Below are 22,179 nucleotides of genomic sequence, written 5' to 3'. Positions count from 1 at the left end.
CAACAGCTAAATAATATTTAAAAAATTCAACGATACAATCACCATGCAGTTCAGACTCATTTATAATGGTTCATGACCGTTTCAACAGTTTGGTAGAAGATATTATTCCTTACTATATAAAGTTATAGAGATATATCTTTCTCAGGTTACTGTGACATTATTTAGAATGCTCTCCATTCCTTAGTACTGATGTGGTGAGAGACTCAACTGTAAATGAAATTATAATGATGTTCAGGTAGTACATGTGTAATCAGCAGGGGAACAGAAGCTCAGAAAAAAACGTATTTTGGGGCAAAGACACCAAACTTTTTAAGAACTTTTAATAGGAATCTCTTTTGATTCTATCCATGCAGTTTTTATGTCTCATGTTTATCTATTTAGGGACTTTGTCTTGTTAACATGAAATAATTGTCCAAAAAAGTCCTGCCACTTGTCAGCCTTCTTGCTAATGCCTCTAGACAGTTATTCTGAACATCCTGTTTAGATAAATGGGAAGAGATCCTGCATGTATACAATGTATAGATAATTGGCGTTCTGCAAGGGCAAGCAAGGCAAGCAGGGCTTGGCCTGTGAAATCTCAAAAGAGGTATCAATTAAAGTGAAAGCAATCTCTCTTTTTGTATCTCAAACAGCGTTTTGTCTTGAACTTTCCACCATCCTATAAATTACTGCCATTTTGTAGATGTTGCAGGCTATTAGGAGGCTTGCCTCCAACCATTATTGGCTAATGCCATGTAGACAGAGTACATAAGCCTGCCACAACATAGCAGAAACTACTGTGAAAATGTATGACAACAACACAACTGACTCTCAGGTTTCCTGGTTTGACTGTTGCTCTTTTGAGGTAAGGGTGGGATAATTACCATCCTTGCCACTACAGAATTTTCTCAGATTTCTATTCAAGAGTCTCTCGGTGACATCTTTCTCTTAGTCTCTGTTAGTGCATGAAAATACTGTGAACTCTGACATCTTTTAGCTGAGCCCTATCAGCTCAAACCAATGAAAAGTAAGAACAGGCACTAAAATGTGAAAAAATAAAGCTGTTGCACTTTGACAGAAACATGTGCTCAGACAGGACTACATAACTCATGGATGAGTAAATGTTATTTAAACTTTTTCCAGGGACTGGATTTGTTACCTTAAAAACTAAGAATGTTTGTTTTTGGCAACATTTCACGCCACTAAGCACAGTGATGGCAACACATTTCTCTCATCAAAGTCTGCTGCTTAGTTCTGTCAAACTCTCTCTCGGGGTGCAGCATCAGGAGGAATGTGCAGTATCGAAAGCCAACGGCCAAAATGCAGTTAACAAAAGGGCAAATACTAAATGTTGCACATCAATTATTTAGACATGGAGATGAAGGCAAAGTGGCATTTTAGGTTTACTGTCATCACTGAGCTTATTAAAATGCAGTATTAAAAAAACCTCCTCTCAAAAACAACCCCTGAAACTCAATTATTTTCCTTTAAAGTCTCATAAATGTAACATTACATTACTCTCAGCTGTTCTTAAATTTTTACACTATGATGATTTCACTTTTCGCTGTGACCTCGTTTAACATAGAGGTCGTCCTGTCCCAGTACTGACCCACACTTTTATAACAGACGGGATAAATTTGCCCCCTTCAATCTCGACTCCCAATCTGTTCAGGGCAGGAAGGAAAGCAGAAAAATGTGTCTAGTCTCGAGGCTTCAAACTATTTCCACTGATCTAGTCTGCATTTATTACCTATCAATATTTATGCGTTAACAAGCAGCCTCCATGGTTCACTGTTGAATAAGACATGCCACGGTATTGATCTTTGGGAAAAACGGCTGCGTCTACTTTAACGGAATAACTTAACTGATGGCCTCAGGTAAATGGGCTCATTCAAGTAAATGCACAAGGATGCACACTGCATTTTAAAAGCAACAAAAACTGAATTAACATGTTGATGTGCCACATTTTCATCTTCTGCGCCACATGCAAAGGCAACTATTTAGACTCACATCTTACATAAAACGCTTACTATATAGTAGTCAGTGTCACCTCTGGAAAACCAGCCCAATTCCAAATCAGCATGGTTGTATTAATGAATTGATGTATCGATAAAAGCCTCAATAAAGACAAATACTTTGTGAATTGACTGATGAACATCTTTTAGTTCCCTTTCTCTTCACACATTTTTCCCTCCATGACTGTTGCTTGGTGATGGTGGTTGAAAGTGGGAAGCATGAGGGAGAGACCTGCAGTATGAATGAAAAGCAACTTTGATCTAGCAGAAATGTGCTCAGCTATCTTCATCCTCCACACGTTCTCTCATGTCTCTTTCTCTGCATGTTGCTGTAAAATGAATGAGCCCGGCTGTTAAGTCTGTGGGCTACAAGTTTCACTGAGAATTTGTGTCGGTAAAGTAGTGGTAACGACCCTCAACGAGACAATGGCTCCATTCAAACCTTCTGCTTTTTTTTATTAAGAGAATAAACAAGATGGACAGGAGGAGTGTAGTGAGAGGGCGACAGATTGAATTTATTTTAGAAGCCTGACCCTTCAAAGCAACTTTACCCAGTATATTAGAAATCAACCACTCACTGAACCTTGCCAAACAGAGTTTAGTCAGAGCTTAGCAACCGTAACCAGGAACAGCCGGTTTGTCAACCTTTGGATTTCTACACACGCTAAAAGCAGCCAGAGAAACAATTAAAATCCTCAGTTTAAATGGCTACAGTTTTAAAAAAAATCTTTTCAAACGAACAAACAAAAAAATTCAGAACAGATTAAACCATTCGACAGAACAAAAAAACTGCAATTTTTTCTCATTGTGCAACGTCATTGGTTGTGGACCCAGTGTTTTGAGTATCTGTTGACATTCAATTCTTTGATAATTTATTTGTATATATATATATTTTTTTTGATTGTCATGCTCCTTTGTATTTGTAGCCTTAAGTACTTTGTTTCAGATCCCATGTATTTACATTTGTTTTCTGGCTTGAGGTTATTCTGTATACTTGTTATTTTTCTAGCCCTTTTCCTTATATACTTCTGTGTCAAGTGTGTCTTAGGGTTTAGTCTCTGTGTATAATCACTTTCTTTTTTCATTTTGATACTCTCCTGACTTCTGTTTCTCAATTCTAGGTTAGTCTACTTCCTGTCTCATTATCTTTGAATAGTTTCACCTGTTTCTTGTTCCCCAGCTGTTTCCACTCAACTCCGTAACCTTCAGTGTGTTCCTGTGGCATTTCCCTGTCTTTCAATTAAACCTCGTCATGTCATTCTGTTTCCATACCTGCCTGTTTCACGGTGTTTTTCACTGTGCTGCCTGTATTTTATTGTTTTGTATCGTGGACTTTGTTTTACTTCTGTTTTGTGAAGATTTATGAATTTTACAAACAGTAAACTAAAAATACCTCAGGAGTTGGAATGTGGCTCAGTGCTCAAACCTGAGGATGTGTGCTTTGTGACAAATGGTACGACTGGTGTTTATAAACTCTGAGTGAGACAGCTCACCTGTCTGAAGCAGAGAATTAAATCTGATGGTAGAATCTCACTAATCCTGTCTCCATGTTAGAGATAATTAATAGTTTGAAATATTTAATAAAGTCACAGCTGCTGTGCAACTCGTGTAAATACTTGCAACTCCCTCTACTCATATGGATCCCGCAGATGCGATTCTGCAGGTATTTAATGAATGTTGATAAGATTGATATTTCAGAAGTCGCATATTTTCATGTGAATCAATTATAACTTTTGTTTGTGGATCTCAATGTAACTCCCCATATGTAATCATTTATTCCTCGCACACACTTAAAAGAGATGAAAGTACTCATTTAAATCGAGGATTATGTAAGTTTCAAAAAATAAAAACATAATTTTGCTTTCAAGGTATTTTTCGTGTATGACCATGTGACTGCAGGTGTGTGACTGTGTACTTACAGCTATCCTCCTCTTCAGAAATAAGCTTGACCACGTAACAGGCGTAGATAAACCCCACCAACTAGAGACAAAGACAAAGGAAAAAAGACAAAAAACAGAGGAACATTACTCTTTTGTGCAACACAGAGAGAAAGCGGAAAACATGTGAGGGTGAACAAATAGTTGGAACAGACAGAGAAAACAGGTGTTGGTGGAAGTGGAGCGGAACAGCACTGTGGTATTTTGCTCCAAAATAGAGCGCTGTGTGTGTGTGTGTGCAAAAACATATTTTCAATGACAACCACAAGGTTATCCCAAATTTTCATGGTTTTAGAGCTCCACAGACACTGTTTTAATGCACATGCTGTGGGTAAACATGTGCCGTCTATTGCCTTGGTCACAAGCAATAACTCTAGCTTACAAAGTCAAGGCAGATAATGCTACATTTGTGATTATCATCAGAATGAAAACCTTACACCACCGCTGTGGGGCAGGGCTTTGTAAGCGTACAACCAGAGGTGAACCTCACAGTCTTCCATCTCATCATGTCATGTCCGTTTGAAGCCATTCACATACCTGGAAATAATGAGGGCCAAACAATCAAAAAAGGATGCTGCAGCTCTGTGCTGTGATTGTTACAGGGAGAAGCTTACATTAAACATGTGTGTATCTGTGTGGGTTATGTTTAGACTGTGGTACAGCAATCCACACCAGCAAAACACCTTTTGCTATCTGATCTGCTTTCCCATTGGCTGTCTGTTTCCTAGGAGACCGATAGGAGGTGGCCGATTGGGGCAAAGATGCAGGAAGGTGCAGTCGATGTAAGGTCGGGATTTTAGTGACCTTATTACCCCGCGATGACAGAGGAGGAGAAGAGGATGGAGGGAAGAGATAAAACGTGGGATGGGAGGAAAAATAGGTATACACGTGTGTTTGTATGAGGCATTAATTTAACCTATTACCCTGAATAAAGAGGACTTATTGCTGAAATATGGCTTTAAGTGTTGGGAAAATGACATTGACCTGGTTGGTATTCTACTGACTACATGGACGGATGCCAACACACACACACACACACACACACACACACACACACACACACACACACACACACACACACACACACAAACACTCAGCTAGCTGCAAATGTGAGGAGCTACATTTGAGATTCAGTGTATATCTCAAGGTCCTGACCTCATTTACTCTAAATAATGTTCAGCTCCCAAAGCTCCCCTCCGTTTCTCACACTGACTATTCCTTCCAGCTTCTCTTCCTTTTTCTCTTGCCATTATACATCCCATTTCCTTCCACCTTGTACTCGCTCTCTCCTCTGCCTCACACAAGGAAATGAGTCAGGAATACAGTGTTTCGCTGCGCGGTAGATGAATTTACTTAAAGCTAAGCCACATACAGGAGGAGGAAACTGCTGCCGGTATCAGCGGGGGGATCAAAACTGATGAGAAAACAAATGTGCTTTGTGCAGCAGATATGCCATGAGAAATATCCACTGGTCAAAGATGCTGATAAGTTTACGTCCTACAACATCGCAGCTGTCGGTACTACTGACAGCATCATTTCAAAGATTAGGATGACCTCGACCCCAGGCTGCGTCTCCTGTCTGCCGCCAATCCAGCTTGAAATGATTTTTATATTAGTATTCACTTGAAGCAGACTTTTTGCATTGCAAAGTCAAAATGTTGCTTAAAAGACTATGAAGAGTTTAGGGAGTTTTCCACCAATGATCGGGAGCTTGTTCTGTCTTCTTCTGCAGGCTCATTGGCTCTGAAAATGACTTTTGGGTGCAGTTGTGTTAGTGCGACTGAACAGGGAGCGGAGAGCCATGCCCGCCCCGCGATAGGGAACATTCTGATCAGCTGTGACGGAGTACGTTTCTCTGCACATCAATATCCTGTTAATATTCGTGAAACTCAAGTATTCCGTTTTTGGTGTTTGCTGCATATAAACATAATATCCTGTTTACAATAAGTCTGATTATATCTCGTCCTGGAGTCAAGAAATCCAAATAAGATAGCTGGGGTTCACCAATATTAGCTATGGGGCTGTAAGCATGTGTGTTCCTTATCTTGTTTATTGCTGGAGTTCTGGGTGTGTCTATGTTTGATCCCTGCAGTTATATTTGGACTTTCCTGCTCATGAACCCTGGAAAATAGCATATTTGTTATTTTAGGTTTTGCAGGGCCAAACACTTCCAAACCACATTTTTAGTTTTGACTAAGATTTTGATTAAAAAGTGCCAATAGCAACCAACTAGAAACACATTGTCAGTGTAAGATACAACTCACAGACAATTACAAAACAGGTGTGTGTATAAATAAAAACTGAATGGCATGATTTGCAACTCTCATAAACACCTATGTTATTCACAAACAAGAATAGAAATCACATCAAATGTTTGAGCTGTGAAAATGTACCATTTTAAGGAAAAAAAGAGGTCATTTTAAACATGTCTCCAAAACATTGGGACAGGGCCATGTTTAGCAGTTTGTAGCATCACCTCTTTTTGACAGTCTGTAACCATCTGGGAACTGATAAGAGTAGTTGCTGGGCTTAGTGGATCGCAGGCCGACCAGTTCAGCACCCGCGATCCACTAAGAACATTATTCTGAAAGTGTTCAACAATTGAAAGACACAATTTTTTTGCAGATTGGTAAAACCTTGCCCATCTTTACTTCTCAGAAACTAGGCCTCTCTAAAATCAACTTTTTTTTTTATCGGGGATTGTAAAAAGAAAGAAATACGGTGTTTTAGCTTCTCCACAGTACATGCTTTCTGCCTTTTAGTGAGCTATACCCCCAGGTTTCTCAGACAGACTCTGGCTCCTTTTTTTCATTTTGTCTGTGGATTTAGGTTTCCTAGTTACTGAGCGATGTTCAGTGTGACGAGTGGAAATGGAAAAAGCACCACTTCAGCATCAACTCAGACAGGATCCCTGCCCCTGATCAGCCTGACAAGCAATAACTTGTACAAGCTCACCATTTCGCCGCACAGCACCGTGCACCTCACTCAGAGCAGAAGCCCTTTATTCTTATTAGGTTTTATGAGCACAAGGGCGCATGCAATCCCAGGAGGCAGGAGTTTGTCCCATTTCTTAAACATACCGTTTATCGAATGCCTGTTGCCATGGTAAACACTGCAAATGTAGTTAGTTATGCAACAGTAAGTCCGTAAAACCTAGTTGCATTATTCCAAGGTAGAGAAAAGTAATGGTATGGGTGATAAATTGTGAGATATGCATGTTCTTCCCGCTTCGATGTAGTTGACTGCAACATTTCTCCCCTTCAGAGCTTGAACAGAGTGTTCTGAACAAATGTTTGCAATGATAACGATGGCAAAGTGGCCTTCCTGCACTGCAGTTACACCTCCTAGTTTCACAGTGTCTGTGAGTGGCTGATACACATGCACGTGCATGTTTTTAATCTCAACTCTTCTTCTTGGTGTATTTGTTTTACGGCTCCCATTTGGCATTTATAACAGATTAGTCCATGTTAACAATGATTCAATTAATTTATTAAATGAAGTAAGAATGAAATGGGGTGTTGCGATGGTAAATGCCATTATCTGGCAAGGCCTGGACTCAGCTACCCACAGGTGTGATTGTTAAGTGTGAAGTTGTCAATACTACTAATCTGCAAATAAACCCAAAGTACAAAATAATAGGATGTAAGATTTACTAATGATATTTAATAAAGACGTGCAGTGAGCTCCACATGTATTTGTAGATTCCCATTCATGAGTTCCTCTTTTATGGAAAGAAGAGAAAGAAAAGTCATACAACATGAATATCAAGGCTTGCAGTTGGCAATTTCCAGCTAATTGCACCATTATTTGATACAGAAAAAAAAATCATGTCTTACCTAATTTTCTATTGACATCATCCTGGTAGTGGTTATAAGTACAAGTGCATAATAACAGTTTAAGAGCAGCTCATAGCTCAAATGTTTAGAGCCATATCTGCATATCTCTGTTCCTTTTAAATGGCTAAATTGTTTGCAGTGAAGCCGCTTTTCTACGTATAAATCCTGAAATTTGAGATGTCAGAAATTAGCCAGAGAAGGAGTCAAAACACCCCTGATGGAGGATTTTGTCCACCATTCTATTCATGCTGTTCATAAGCAAAAACCTAAGCAAACACTTAGCTGTGTCTGTCAGATTATAAGTAGCAAGCTGTGCAAGTGTTATTAGTTGGTCTGTCTGCTTTACAATCTGCTAATTGGAGAAACTCCTGCTAGATTTTGGTTGTTATCACTTGAATAAACTAGCTCCATCTGTGATCATAGATGGTAGTGGATCACCCAAAGAACTTTCAACTTCCATCTGCACTTTTTCCGGGCTCTTGCTTAATAAATCTTGCACTAAGAGTCTACAGCTATATGAGAGGTTCTGTGAGCTGGGGTGAGAAATGATATGGAAAACCACAAATATCAACCTCTAGTGGCGCCAAAGGAAAAGTAAATGTCAGTGGCAGTGCATTGTCAGGATATCTGAACTTTTACCAGGTCTTTGTTTTTCTTTCAACAGGCCAAAATCCTCAGGAACATTGCCACATTGCTAAAATCACTTTCATTGCCGCTGTGTGCTACGCAGGCAAAGAAATCCCATTAGACAAAAGGAAGATAAGTGAATCATCATACTTTTCTACAATCATGATGCTCCAAATGTTCCCTTAGCAGTGATTCTGATAACACCTGGAAGTTTTGAACGGAGCGCAGGGAGAAATTAGTTGAATGTCAAGCAGCTGGTGTTCGGTAAGGATGGAAACTCTACGTTCTGCATGGCCTGAGAGCAATAATTCACTGATACCATCACGGGATGAGACCTGTTAGAAAAGCAAGGACAGATGCCATGGACGTGCATGCATAAGTCAGTTTCCCAGTGACGCAGTCAGTTCTACACCAGAAATGAAGAGGAGTTAACATTTTGAATGAAGCACAGTGCTTTTTAAGTAGATCTTAAACCAGCTGAGTAGATCCGCAGGTTAATACATGACCACCACCACCAATTACCCCTCCCATTCACTGTTGCTTTATTCTCATAACATTCACAGTGTTCATTCTGAATCTTAACGATAGAGCTGTTGTCTATTTGTCTGCTAATCTTGCCTTGTGTTGTGGATGTATTGCTCTTTGATGAGAAATGAATTCATCTCCAATGAGCAAATCCATTACAGCTGTCTGTGGAATTGTACTGAAGATAAATTGTGTTGTGACGAAGATGTCGCATCCATTGGATTAAATCTATTTACGTGCTGATGATGTCCTCTAAAACTTAAACAAATGCTGGGGGAGTTGAGGGTGTGGCGAGGGTGTGGTGTATTATATTTTGTCACCAAGAGCAGGAGTGAAAATTTACAGCTTTAATTAATACTTAATTTGTTTTAAACAAAACAAAAACCAAAAAAAGAGACACCATCAAGAAAACAGAGATGTGGTTCATCAGGAGAAGGATGACAATATCATACATACAAGACCAAAAGAACACTGTGTCAGAAGACCACGTTGAAACAAGGAGGATTCTTTGGACACATTATGAAAAGAGCAGGAATGCAATATAATGATATATTTTGAAAAGGGTGGAGGAAAGTGTTTTAGTCCATCATAATAATAATAAATGCCCAGTCTCTTTCTCAAAGTGAAGAATAAAGATAAAATCAATTCCCTGGTTTTAAGTGCTCCTGATTTAAGCATATTCTCTGTGCAGAGTTGTAACATGCAAACAAGCCGACATAGCTAATGGTAATTTTCATCAGTCGATTATGTCTCAGAGACAGGGTTACTCAGCTGTGTGTGGGGACCAGGCTATATGCAGCCATTCCTCCCAATCAGAGAAAGAAAACAAAAAACAACAGTAGGTGATTTCACTGATTAGTATCTCCACTTTAGATGAAGTTATGCTAATCACTGAAATTACTTGCAGGCATGCACTTTAGACCACGGAGCCAGCAGACAGCCTCTTAGATAATGTTGTTTAATATAATTATCACTTTGTTTGTGCTATTAGGATGTACAATAGCGCTGAGGGGGAAAAAAAACGTAATTAAAGAAGTAACGCTCGTGCATTTCCCCACTGTGCTATCGTCTGGGATTGAAGGCCTACATTTCACTGAGCACGCTCCAGTTCTCCCCGGAGAAGCCTTATGCTCTACGTCAGTACAGCTGATATTCACTCTGTGGAACAAACTGTAAAGGAATTGAAAGTTTAGAAAGCTAATTAGTCCACTCTTCAAAATTAACACAGTAATTCACTGTAAAAGTCAGGCAGCAAACCAATTAACGATTTATCATATACACTTTATGAAATAAATGAACCATGGGACAAAGCCCAACGAGACTGACTGTGGAACGAGTTGTTTTCTTATGAGACAAATATTCTCATCTGTTGTAGGGAAAAAAAAAAACTAAAATAGATTTGCGGTCACAGTTGTTACATCACATGAAGTCAGTAAACTGGAGACGAAAATCCAACTGCTGCGAGACACTTAGAAAAGCAAACTAGTCCATCACACACCCAACTAACCACCCAGACAAACAAAACATGCAGTGTTGAAGAACCTGACAGCTGCAATGCTTCAGTGGCTATTTGTCTTCCTCACACTGTCCAGACTTGTCTACATTTAGATTCCCCCCACCATCGAAACACGAGAGCCTTTAATTCTTGAAAACACAAGCATTACCCCTTTTTGTCAGGTTGTCAGATATTACCTGTTAGTATTGATCCAGCACCATTAACGTTGCTCCAGGATCCAATCACCTGGGGTGTGTAAGTTCAAACTTGACAAGAGCAAATAATGAGATTAACCTGTTCATGTTCATTTTTTGGTGTTTTCTTTAATGAGGTCCTCTGAGCTCTTTTTCAGTCGAATGTCATCCAATCATCCATGCACACCCCCAATCATTATCACCTTTCAAACATGCTTTGCCACTTAAATAATGTGTCATAAAGTAGGACATTTCAAAACAGGTGAGTTTACAAATGTAATTCAACTCTTTCTGAACTTTTGGCTCATGCTCTTGCCTTTCGTTAATGACTCTTTAATGTTATGGGAGCTTGAGATGCCATAAACATCAAGGAAAAAGATCATAATGATACTCAATAATAATTTGTTTATTAGCAGTAAGAAAGTAAGGAGTAAACTTCACATTGCAAATGTTTCAGTTTGCGTGCTTGATTTAAATATTCTCTGCTTTATAATTTGCCCCTTGAGAAAGATGCTCCTAGAAATCCAACAGAGTCAGTCTGAAAAATCTCTTACATGTAACCTTGCGCTCTTTTTTTAAATACAGATGATTCTTTTATAACAGTAATTTTCTTTAACGTCAAAACCCAGTTTGCACAAGTGCAATGCATACATAAATCTGGCCCATAGTTTAGTCCCATTTAGATTTTTGCAAAACAATATAGTTCGATTATAAGACACCTTTTTCACAATGTTAGTCACATGTTAGAAAGCCTTTGTGCCAGAAAAGGAAGTAACAATAAATACGAAGCTTTAATGACACCAACAGACCAATGCTGGATTATGTGCCAAGCATCGGTTATTCAGACAATCAACCTGATAACGACCAGTCATTTAGTTTAGGGTGTAATTCAAGCAAACTCTAACCCACACTTAGTCAATTACACCAAACAAGGCTGGCGGTCGCCTGGTGAACCTGTCAGACTGTTGAGTTTGTGCTCATGGAGCATGACAGTGTTTCAACACACCAATTACAGTGAGACAGTGGTACAGCTGTGCGGCGGCTTGGCACTCAGCCACACTATAAGCACCACTATCGATTGTCAGAGAGACACAGAGTAGGCATGAGAAGGGGACAGTCATGCACTGCAAGAGAGCGAGATGCAGAATGAAACCGAAAAGACGGAGAGTCACTCGCTTCCGAAACCTTTTCCCTGTTCTTTGTTGGCGTAATGATGCACGGCCGTGGCATTAAAGCTCTGACTTGTTTATTGCGTGCACTTCCTTATTTGAATGTATGTGTACAAACAGAGCTACAGTACAGAGGAAACTGATATGAGAAGTGGCAGGCCTCCCTCATTCTCGCTTTTTACTTCTCTCTGTATGTTCTCTCTTCTGATCCTCCTAATTATCACAGTTTGACAGTGCAGGAGAGGAAGAAATACTGAAGGCAGAGAGAAACAGAGAGGAAAACTATCACGTTTGCAAAAATGAAATAAAACAGAGAGACAGGCAGAAAACCGAGATAGAGGAACGGTTTCTAAAGCAGCTTATCCAGCCTATTCTATGTTAATGAGGGTATGAGTTATTAACTTAATGGAGACTCATTTTAGTCTAAAACAGGTACTAAAAAGGCCCAACCCGCTGCAGCAGACAAAGGAGCTGTCATGGCTGTGGTACACTTTAGAATACGTTCAACTTATAGCCGAATATAATTTGAGTAATTGCAATTTTAAAAGCACCGTGTCACATATCCATACACAGACAAAAAAAAGTACAAAGCCTAGGATGTAATTGCCGCATATGTTAATACTTACGTGGACATGTAAACTAATGCAGAGATAGACAAATTTTTTCTTTTTAGTCAAATAAAAGAACCATGTAATTATTTATGATCAAAAAGATTTATTTATGGTTGGAAACAAGAAAGGCTCGATGTACTTTAATCTAACAACACCCTTAAATATGATGGTTTAACTCATTTTACTTAATTTTCTAAGACAGCGGTCCCTAACCTTTTTTGCGCCACGGTCTGGTTTAATGACAGACAATATTTTCACGGACTGGCTTTTAAGGTGTGGCGGATAAACACAACAAAATAAAATGATATGACCAAGGCAAAAACTGTGGTATTTTGTAAATATAAAAATAAACGCGAATTCACTGTGTAATTGCGTAACATTATTATTACCAGCGTCCTCCTGAAATGCGCCAACAACATTGAGAGTAACGTTCTCCCCTCTGCTCGCTATGGTAATGCGTAAATATTTCTTTCAAAATAAGACACCCAACTACAACACGGGAAAAGACCCAGGGAAACCAAGTTAACGATAAAAACCCTGAAAACCATAAAGCCTCAACTCTCGCGGCCTGGTACCAAATGACTCACGAACCGGTACCGGTCCGTGGCCCGGGGGTGGGGACCTCTGTTCTAAGACATACACAAAAAGTTCTTTTGTGGGTTTTTTTGCTTGTGTTAGGAGTTTTTTTGATCACTAGCAGACCTAATCAGCTCTAGCTAGGTCATTCTACCGCTGAAATGACAGAAAAATATTCATAAACTCTTTCCTCTTGTTGCTTGGGTTTGAAAATGTGATAAAAAGACACAAACCCTATTAAAAATATTACATTTACTAGAACTCTATGGAAATAATAATAAGAATGTTGACAAATGCAAAAAGAATGGATGAATCTGCTAGGTAGGACAGGATTAACACACTTTTGAAGAGTTAATGGTGGACAGCTGCATTCATTTAAATCCATTTCCTTATCTCCAAATATTCTTTACCAGTACTGACCAGCTATCACTGGACAGAGCCTTACTGTTCTCGTGGTGCGAAGTTGCAGGTTAAGCATAGGTGAATGCAGCCACCTGTACGCAGGCCCACTCAATGCACAGGCATTAGGTTTTTCCTTTGGAGGCTGCCTGATGTTCCCCTCATAATTATGGCAAATTTAGTCGGCTCTAAACTGCTACAGTTGTATCTACAGTACCAGCAGGTCATGACTGCCTTTTAAAGCAATAAACCCCGAGTATGTCTACTACATGCAGGCACTTGAGTTTGAAATTACAGTGCATTGTACTTATTCATCTCAAGTACTTACAGCCAGGAGTATCTGCAGCGAGGAATGAGCCACCTCTATGAACTGAAAATCCATCAGACAGCCAGATATAGATATATATCGGTGGTCCTCGGGTGCCCAGGAGGGAGGAGGGGTGATGGGCGTCACCCTGCATCCTGGGCCATTCTCCATCCACCAGGAGCGGTGCATGGACAGGTTAAATGTCAGGACAAGGTCAGAGTCCTGGCAAACAGAGAGAGACAGACAGAAAGAGGTTGATTACATCCTCAGACAGAACACGAACAAGGAGCAAAGAAGAGGCCGTCTGAATATGTCGCACCCTGAGAGCTAGACAGAAAGGTAAGGAGAGAGGTTTGATCTAAGATTTAGATTTAAACTCACCAGCAACTTTATTAGGTATACCTGTTCAGCTGCTCATTGATGCATATGTCTATTTAGACACATGGCAGCACCTCAGTGCATTTAGGCATGTAGGCATGGTAAAGACGACCTGCTGAAGTTTAAACTGAGTGTCAGAGTAGGGTAGAAAGGTGATTTTAAGGGAATTTGAGCGTGGCATGGTTGCAAATGCCAGACGGGCAGACAGTCAGAGTAGTTCAGAAGCTGCTGATCTGCTGGGATTTTCCCACACAGCCATCTTTTAGAGATGAGAAAAGGGCAAATTTGGCATAAACAACATGAAAGCGTGGAACCATCCTGCTTCGTAGTGGAAATATTTTCTTCCTGTGCACGAGCTGAGCATCATTTAAACTGGTTTCTTAAACATGACAATGAGTTCAGTGTAATCAAATGATCTCCACAGCCAGCAGATCTCAATCTAATAGAGCACCTTTGAGATGCGGTGGAGTGGGAGATTTGCATGATGGATATGCAGCCGGCAAATCTGCAGCAACTGTGTGATGCTATCAAGTAAACATGGATCAAAATCTCAGAGCCATGTTTCTAGCAACTTGTTGTGCCACGAAGAGTTAAGGTAGTCCAATCTGGTGCTAGCAAGGCGTACCTAATAAAAAGTCATTCCAGTGATTCTGGGCCTGGATGTGAATTGTGCACATGCAGCTACTGTCATCATTATCACTATGACAATGATGACTTGGAAACTTAACCAGAATCAGAACCAACCTATCAGTAATTAGCATCTGTGATTTTTGCCTTGCTAATCATGGGACGAAGGAATAAATATTCACTAATACTCACTAAAACACATTAAAAGCCCCCCCCCCCCGGCCCCAAACCACACATGCACACACACAAAAAAGTCATTTTTTTATGATCTGAAACTTAAGGTTAGGTTTATGGTAGGGTCACTAGAGCGTTAACTTTACTGTGGGGGTTTATAGCTGCACTGCCAACGTGGCTCCATAAATGTCAGCAACATCATTCACTATACCACTCTGACCCAGATTTAATTATCTTTTCACATACTGCCATGTATTTCCATAAAACTGCAGAAACTCATTTGAGTGGAAGAGCCCTAATGACTGGCGATTCCTTAACTTTTCTTCTAGCATCAGCAGCAGGTTTCTACATCTCCGGATGACTTTCGCTCGCAGACCTTTACTGCGCTGCCACTTTGATTTAAAACTTTCCAGCTCTAACTGCACCACTGTTGTGTCGTACTTTGTGTTTAGAGTTAAACGGCAACTTACTGTAATGCTAATTTGCAAGAAGAGAACACGGTAAGCGTGCTAGCAGCTGACGTCAGCATTTTACCTACATAACTGCACAACATCACAAAGCCACTAGCTACAGTCTGATAGCGTGTACTCATATGAGGCAGGATTGCCTTATATCGTACAGATTTGTTAATTACCTAAAACAGAGAAAGCAGCTGTCACACTTTATGTCCAAATAAGCATGAATAGTCCCCTCACTGATGGAACAAACTCTAAACTTTTACATTTTCTGTGGTAAGTCATTTCAGTTCAGCAACGCTGAAACGGGCCCAGTGTGGAGCATCTGTAGAGGCTCCTCGTCATTACATTTTCTAAAAGCCTCAAAGACGCACAATGAATCAGCTATGATTGTCGTCTCGGATTAAACAATGCACATATTAACGACTCCATTTAGCAAGAGGAGGCATAGATCATTAAACAGACAACCATGCGAACCACACGGGCGTCTGTCCATGTGTTACTTCGCCATTAGCCGAATGAGAGGCCCTAATGCTCTTTAAAAGCACCATAAATCTTTATACTAAGATATAGAAAGAAAAAAAACATCATAAAACCGATTTTCTTGTGTGTGCCACTCAGATTTAGAAAAAAAAATCTATTAGTTTTTGTTGCAAGAAAGTGTGCCTATTGTGGTTTGATGTTACCCAAGAAGAAGATGAAACAAAGTCTACATAGCATCCTCACAACAGTCCCATAAGTACACTGTCTGCATTTAAAGTCACTTCTATTGAAGCACATAAATCCTTAAAGAGAGCTTTAAATAGAAACCCTGTTCTTACATTACCTGTTTCTACTCCATATATCCCACCTTATCTTGTCCTTGCCTGTCCCTCTTAACCTCCCACCACATCCGCACTTGGCTCTGTCACCTCTTTCTGTACCGTTACTTAATTTTTTCCTGCTCTCTCTTTTTCTCTCTCCATTCATTTATATTGTGATCTCACCCCCCTTCCCCCCTTTTCTCCCCTTCTTATTCTTCTTCTTTCCGTGGCCTCTCTCTATTTCAGCATAATGAGTAAATGCCTCATTAGCGCAGAGCTCTGATTAATGCCATCTCCCCTTGTTGTGCTCCTCTTTTTAATGAGTAAAATCTCTCTAATTTTCTCTCTTGCTCCCTCTCTGCCATCACTCTCCCCGTGCCTGTCACTGCGTCGCCGCAGCTTTCTCTCTGTCTTCTTCTTTTTCACTATATTTCTTCATTCTTCGCACCTCCTCCCTCCCCCCCGTTTCCGTCAATGCTCCTCTCACTCTATACACCTGCTGAAATGCTGGGGAAACAGGTAATAATGATTCCAGCACAGCATCATCCATCAGTACTTTCATAACAGGCATTTTCAAATCACAAGTAATTCTCGTTAAAAGGCTGAATTTGGCAAAATGTTATGAAGACCCGAGAGAATGCGATGCCAACTCTTCTCATTCTGTGAAGGAAGCATTTATGGACATGACAAGAATAATGCGTTAAGATGCTTGGCTAAATTAGTTTGGCTAAATCGCTAACCACTCGGGGAATGAGCAAACAGAAGGAGCTGTGGTGTTTAATTTTAGATAAGGGAAATACATTTTACAAAAAGTAGTTTGGAAAAAGCTTTACTTTTTTTAGCTTTGATTATAAAATATATGAAATGTTTCCTTTAGAAAACTGACGTTGAGAAAGAAAAGGAGTCATGTCTAATTCTAAATGGCATCCTCTCAGACATCGATTTTAGCCGTTAATCTTGCTTGTTATATTCAACAAGGAATATTTAGACACTTTAAGAAAAGTTTTATTTTATTTTATTGTTTTGGACCTTGTGAGAATCTGATGAGAAAATTGATACCATTCCTATATCTGTATGTTAAATATGAGTCTGCAGCAAGGGTGTGGTTAAGGGGGGCCAGGGGCCTGGGGGGTACTGCCCCTGGCCATCAAAATTTCAATGTCCCCCCTGCTGCCTCCCCAAAAAAGAGGTCAGCAGTGAGGTTCTGGAAGTAAAAAATCCCATTAATATTCTCCAAAAGGGCTTTTAATTATGAGCCACATAATTATGTCGACCATCAAAACCATATTTACTATAAGCTATCACGTTATGAATTGATAGTATGCGTGTGACATCAATCATTTTATTCACAGTGCTACAGAAAACAACTACTCTACCTAATCCTGAAATAAAACAGTGACCTCTCTAATTGGTTATGTTGGCTGGTTGCTTTTGTGAAACTCCAGAAACCGCCCGAGCGGTGACTCGAGTCAGGCTCGAAGTGCAATACCACATCCATAACTGAGCTATATTTTAGTACACATAGGGGGCACTGCGTTACTGTACACACACAAACACAAAAAAAAATCCAAAGATATTACAACACAGTATTATCATTAACCATAAAAAACACTGATGATAAAAAGGATTCAATCAGAGAAGGGTGGAAGTCGTTCGCTTTGGACTCTGTTTGCAATTCATTATGTGACGAACAGTTCTTTCACCAATAAAAGTAACTACAAATGCTGTCTTGTACTTTTTGTTTTTAAAAAATTTCCATTATTTTATTTATTGACTTTTTTCCCCCAAATCAAATATTTTTCTACTCATGATTCACCCCACAGCTGGTTAGCTTGGTTCAAGGCTACAAACTCTTCATATAAAAGATTTTCTGAAACGTCAGTAGAAAAAAAATGAATGAATAATTCTTTAACTAGTGGACGTCAATTTGAGCTCTACTGTACTGTAATATTAATGCAATCATGGGTGGAAATGAGAGGGAGGGGGTCTAGCTCTCCTTATACCTCATTGTAAAGTCCATTACTCCATTACATTTTTTTAGTGTATGCTGGTTCTTGTACTGGTTCCTGTAGCCAGAAGAAGGTTAACTAGCTTAGCAATGAGCAACAGCTAGCCTAGCTAGTCTGAGCTAAGAAAACCCACCTTACAAAATCTCTAAGTTAATAAATGTTAACAGGAAATATGTATTAGTGAGCTTTAAGTTTTGATATGTATTTTAATATTTCTTTAGAAGGAACCAAGATAACTGTTTTCCCTCAGTTTTACGCGTACATGCTAACCTAAGCTAATCACCTAAAAAAAATCAACTATACTAAAGCAGAGCCATTATGAAATTATGTGGTAATACTCCTCCAAAATAAACAAACAAATAAACAAAAAAGAGACTTTTCTGTTTTCTCTTTTTTCTATTGAGCCCTGTTTCAGGATTTTGTGCATGTGTATCACAAAGGTTACAGCATTTCTAATATAGCTCGGCCCCAGACTGGAACTAATAATAAAAAGCGTATTATCCCCTTTGTATTCATCCAGCTGCAGTGAGCTCTCTCAACAAGGCTCCACCACCACAGGAAGAGAAAATGTGACACATTAGAGATTAAGCTCATTTTTCCAAACCCATAAATAATGCAGATATTAAGAGTTTTAGAGTTCACAACCTGTTCAACACACTGGGAGGCGAAAAAGAAAAAAAAAAAGATTACTCCATGTTCACCAGTAGAACACAAAACAATTAAATTGCAGCCTGCACTGGCATTGATGTATTGAACTTGAGGAATGTATTTATCAGTGCACTATTTAACCCAGTAAAAAGATGAAGCTGCAGCTCCAAAATAATCTTGAGATCTGTGTGGTGATGAATGGGCTGTTTGGCTTGCAAGCCTAAACAAAACCCCTGGCTGAAGCTGTATTAATATTTCTAACCCAGTGTGTGTGTCTGTGTGCATGTACAAAGCACCATTCTGGCTGTTCTTAGTCTCCCTATATTGTTCCTCCTCTCTTCCTGTCTCTCATCCCCCTCTCTCTCTGGCACACACACATGCAATAGCACATACAGTCTATAATTTCCAGTGTTCTAGTTAAGGATCACGCACTCATGCTCTCAGGTCTTTGTCTCTGACTGTGGGCTAGTGCCGCTTCAATGAACCAGATCTGTTTTTTCCACCACCTTCCTCTCCACCTCTACTTTTCTCCTTCTGCCTCCGCTCTTCACTCCAACCCCCTCCCACACCTTCAGTCTTTCTCAATTTCCCCTCAATTTCCCACCTTCATATTTTCCTTTGTCTTCATCTCCCAAGAGGGAGAGGGGGGGGGGGAGACCATTCAGAGTGGTCGTTCCTCTGATGGTCTTACAGTTAACAGGGGAAGAGTGCTGCCATTGTGACATGAAACTACAGAGACTATTTCAACGACTCGAATAACAACACATGCAATCAGGCAAAAATTACATTTCATATTTTTTCACATTTTCAACTAAAAAAACAAAAGAAAAGGAAGGAAAAGTATAAGCCTTTAAAATGAATTTTGAATACCTTAGAGTCAGTTCTAACCAAAATCGATGTGTTTTTGTTTTTATTCATACAGCATGTTGAATTTCCAGTTTAATAAATGTGCCTACTTATTTCTTCTAAGTTAATCAGAAAAATATCATATGGCTGGCTGGATGGATGATGGGCAGAATAAGATGAGGGTGAAAGTAGTAGATTTTTCCCATTTGTACCCCAAGCAATAGTAGATTGTATCACAAATGCAAATATCTCGTCAGACAATCACATGGAAGAAACTTAATACATTTAAGCATGGAGCTGTGGTCAACAGGACATGCTGAAGTTCAAACTGAGCATCAGAATGGGCAAGAAACAAGCCTGGTCTGATGAGTGCATCCCTTTATGACCACAGTGTACCCATCTTCTGATGGCTGCTTCCAGCAGAATAATGTGTCATGTCATAAAGTTCAGATCATCTCAAACTGGTTTCTTGAACATGACACTGAGTTCTCTGCACTCAAATGTCCTCCACAGTCACCAGATCTCAGTCCAACAAAACCTTTTTGGGATGTGGTTGAATAGGAGATTTTTGGATGCAGCAAATGTGTGACACCATAATACCAACATGGGCCATGTTGGCAATGTTTCCAGCATATTCTTAGAACAATGCTACAAGCAAGTTTGGCAATTATGAAGGCAAGAAGGGGTCAAACCAGGTAAAGAGTCTGGTGAGTGTATATTAGTTTATAGCTACCTTATAGCTTTCTAGTCTAAACATACCATACTAGCTCCAGCAGTTTTGTAGCAAATAAAAAGGTTTAACAGTCTAACAGACAAACCAGTCACCCAGACAGTCAGTTGCCTCAGCAGGCCACCACAAAGATCAGCAGATCATCACACTAAAGGGCAGAAAATCAGTGATGGGACGATATTAGCTTTATTCTCTCTAAAGTCAATTTTTCACTCTATTTAACTGAACCTCACTCTCTGGCTGTATCCACTTTTCTGTCATTTTCTCTCACTGTGTCTCTCTCTCTGTTATTTCACACCAACATAATCAGTCACTGTGCATCTCCCTGCCTTGTTTTGCCATAATTTCCCACGGGTGTTAGATGAGGCCTTAACCCATAATGCTTGAAGCACTTTTCTCCTATCAGATTGGATGGGGTTTTGGGGGAATTGTTTGTGTGTGAGTGTGCTGGGGGGTAGATAGTGATGAGGTCTGTTCCAGATCATAACCCTGACCTTAACCATACCAAACCTATTACCATTTCTAATCAAATGCCTCAACAAAGTCACTCTAACCTATTCAATCTCTCTGATCGGTGGGCCAATTATAGTGCTTCTACCCCAGGTGGAATCCATAATTTCATGAAAGGGAGGGGCTGCTAAGAGAAGCATGGAGCGAGTAAACTATTTCATCCAGCCACACCTTAAGGAATAATTCAGAATCCTGTCAGAGCTTTATACTTGTGAATTCCAAAACAAAGAAGAAGAAAAAAAGAGAAAGAAACCCTAAACAATATTTTCACACGGAAACAGAACAGCTGAATTGTTAAAGCTGCGCTAATCACTATTCGTATATTAAGAAATGATCAAATTGCTGTGTGAGAAGTGAAAAGGTGTTACTTGTAAAGAAGAATGCAAAAATTCCATGCAAATTCTGCATATCCCATGGACTGTAAGGGGCTCGTTTTGGCTCTTACAAGGCCATGCACAATATCTGACTCTTTAAAGTGAAACATAACCAGATTTCTCACATATATTTAAGAAGACGTCCCCTGTCAAACCAAGACAAAGCATCTACTGATCTCAGTTAGTCCTGAGATTCATGTTATTTGAATTTTTTTAACAACACCCGATAAAATAAATTACTTTTAAAAATGTGTGACTTTGGCTCTGATGCAGCCCCCACACTTTCTCTGAAGCCACCATTCGGTGGTCTCAGGCAACATCCCACCCACACAACTTGGTTGCATGTCACAAGTAATAGTCAACACTGAAGGCTGCTGTGCCACAGACGGGCACAGAGGGACTCATTTGCAGACTAGAGCCTCTCTGGTGTGCAAGCAGAGGTATGTTTTGAAGGTAAAAAACAGATACTGGAGAGGTTGCAAAAAAACCCAAAAAACCCAACAAAACCCCACTGCAATGCTTTAACCTGAACTCGCCATTAGCAGCAAAACCTTATCAGCTATACTTATGATGTTTCCCAGTACAAGTGAAAGCTTACAAATAACACACTTTATGCACTTCCTACTGATAAAAGAGTAATGGTATATTTGCATAGACATATGGGTAACTAAAGCAAATTTCAGTCAGCACGTTTATTTTAATCGTGGCTCAAGAGTTGGCAGTTCGTCTTGTAATCGGAAGGTTGCCGGTTCGAGCCCCGGCTCCGACAGTCTTGGTCGTTGATAAGAAGTACACTGTAAATTACAAGTTGAAGGCTAGGCAGATTAGCAGTTTAGCATTTACAGTGAAATCAAACTCTATCGCTAACATAGTTGAGCTAAATCCATTAAGACTTGAAAATAACACAAGCTGCCATCTGGGCCCTGGGACAAGTTTGACTGCAGCAGGCAAGTCA

General features: G+C 39.8%; 1 protein-coding gene across 3 annotated transcripts in view; it reads right to left on the bottom strand.

The window, feature by feature from the left end:
- nkain2 (sodium/potassium transporting ATPase interacting 2) overlaps positions 1-22,179 on the bottom strand; it is a 95,379-nt gene that overhangs the window by 10,147 nt on the left and 63,053 nt on the right. For all 3 annotated transcript variants that reach the window (XM_086263716.1, XM_086263714.1, XM_086263715.1), the window contains 2 exons: positions 13,692-13,892; positions 3,914-3,974 (listed from right to left, as the gene is read on the bottom strand). In XM_086263716.1, coding sequence (XP_086119842.1) covers positions 3,914-3,974; positions 13,692-13,892 — 262 coding nt within the window. The remainder of the gene's footprint in view (positions 1-3,913; positions 3,975-13,691; positions 13,893-22,179) is intronic.

Source organism: Aulonocara sp. 'chitande type north' Nkhata Bay, linkage group LG15 (assembly GCF_057382095.1).
Source record: "Aulonocara sp. 'chitande type north' Nkhata Bay isolate Kocher_YH1m ecotype deep benthic linkage group LG15, A_spYH_male_GT1.1, whole genome shotgun sequence".
Lineage (NCBI taxonomy): Eukaryota > Metazoa > Chordata > Actinopteri > Cichliformes > Cichlidae > Aulonocara > Aulonocara sp. 'chitande type north' Nkhata Bay.
Note: the sequence above shows the minus strand (reverse complement) of the source record. Positions and strands in the feature narration are given on the sequence as shown.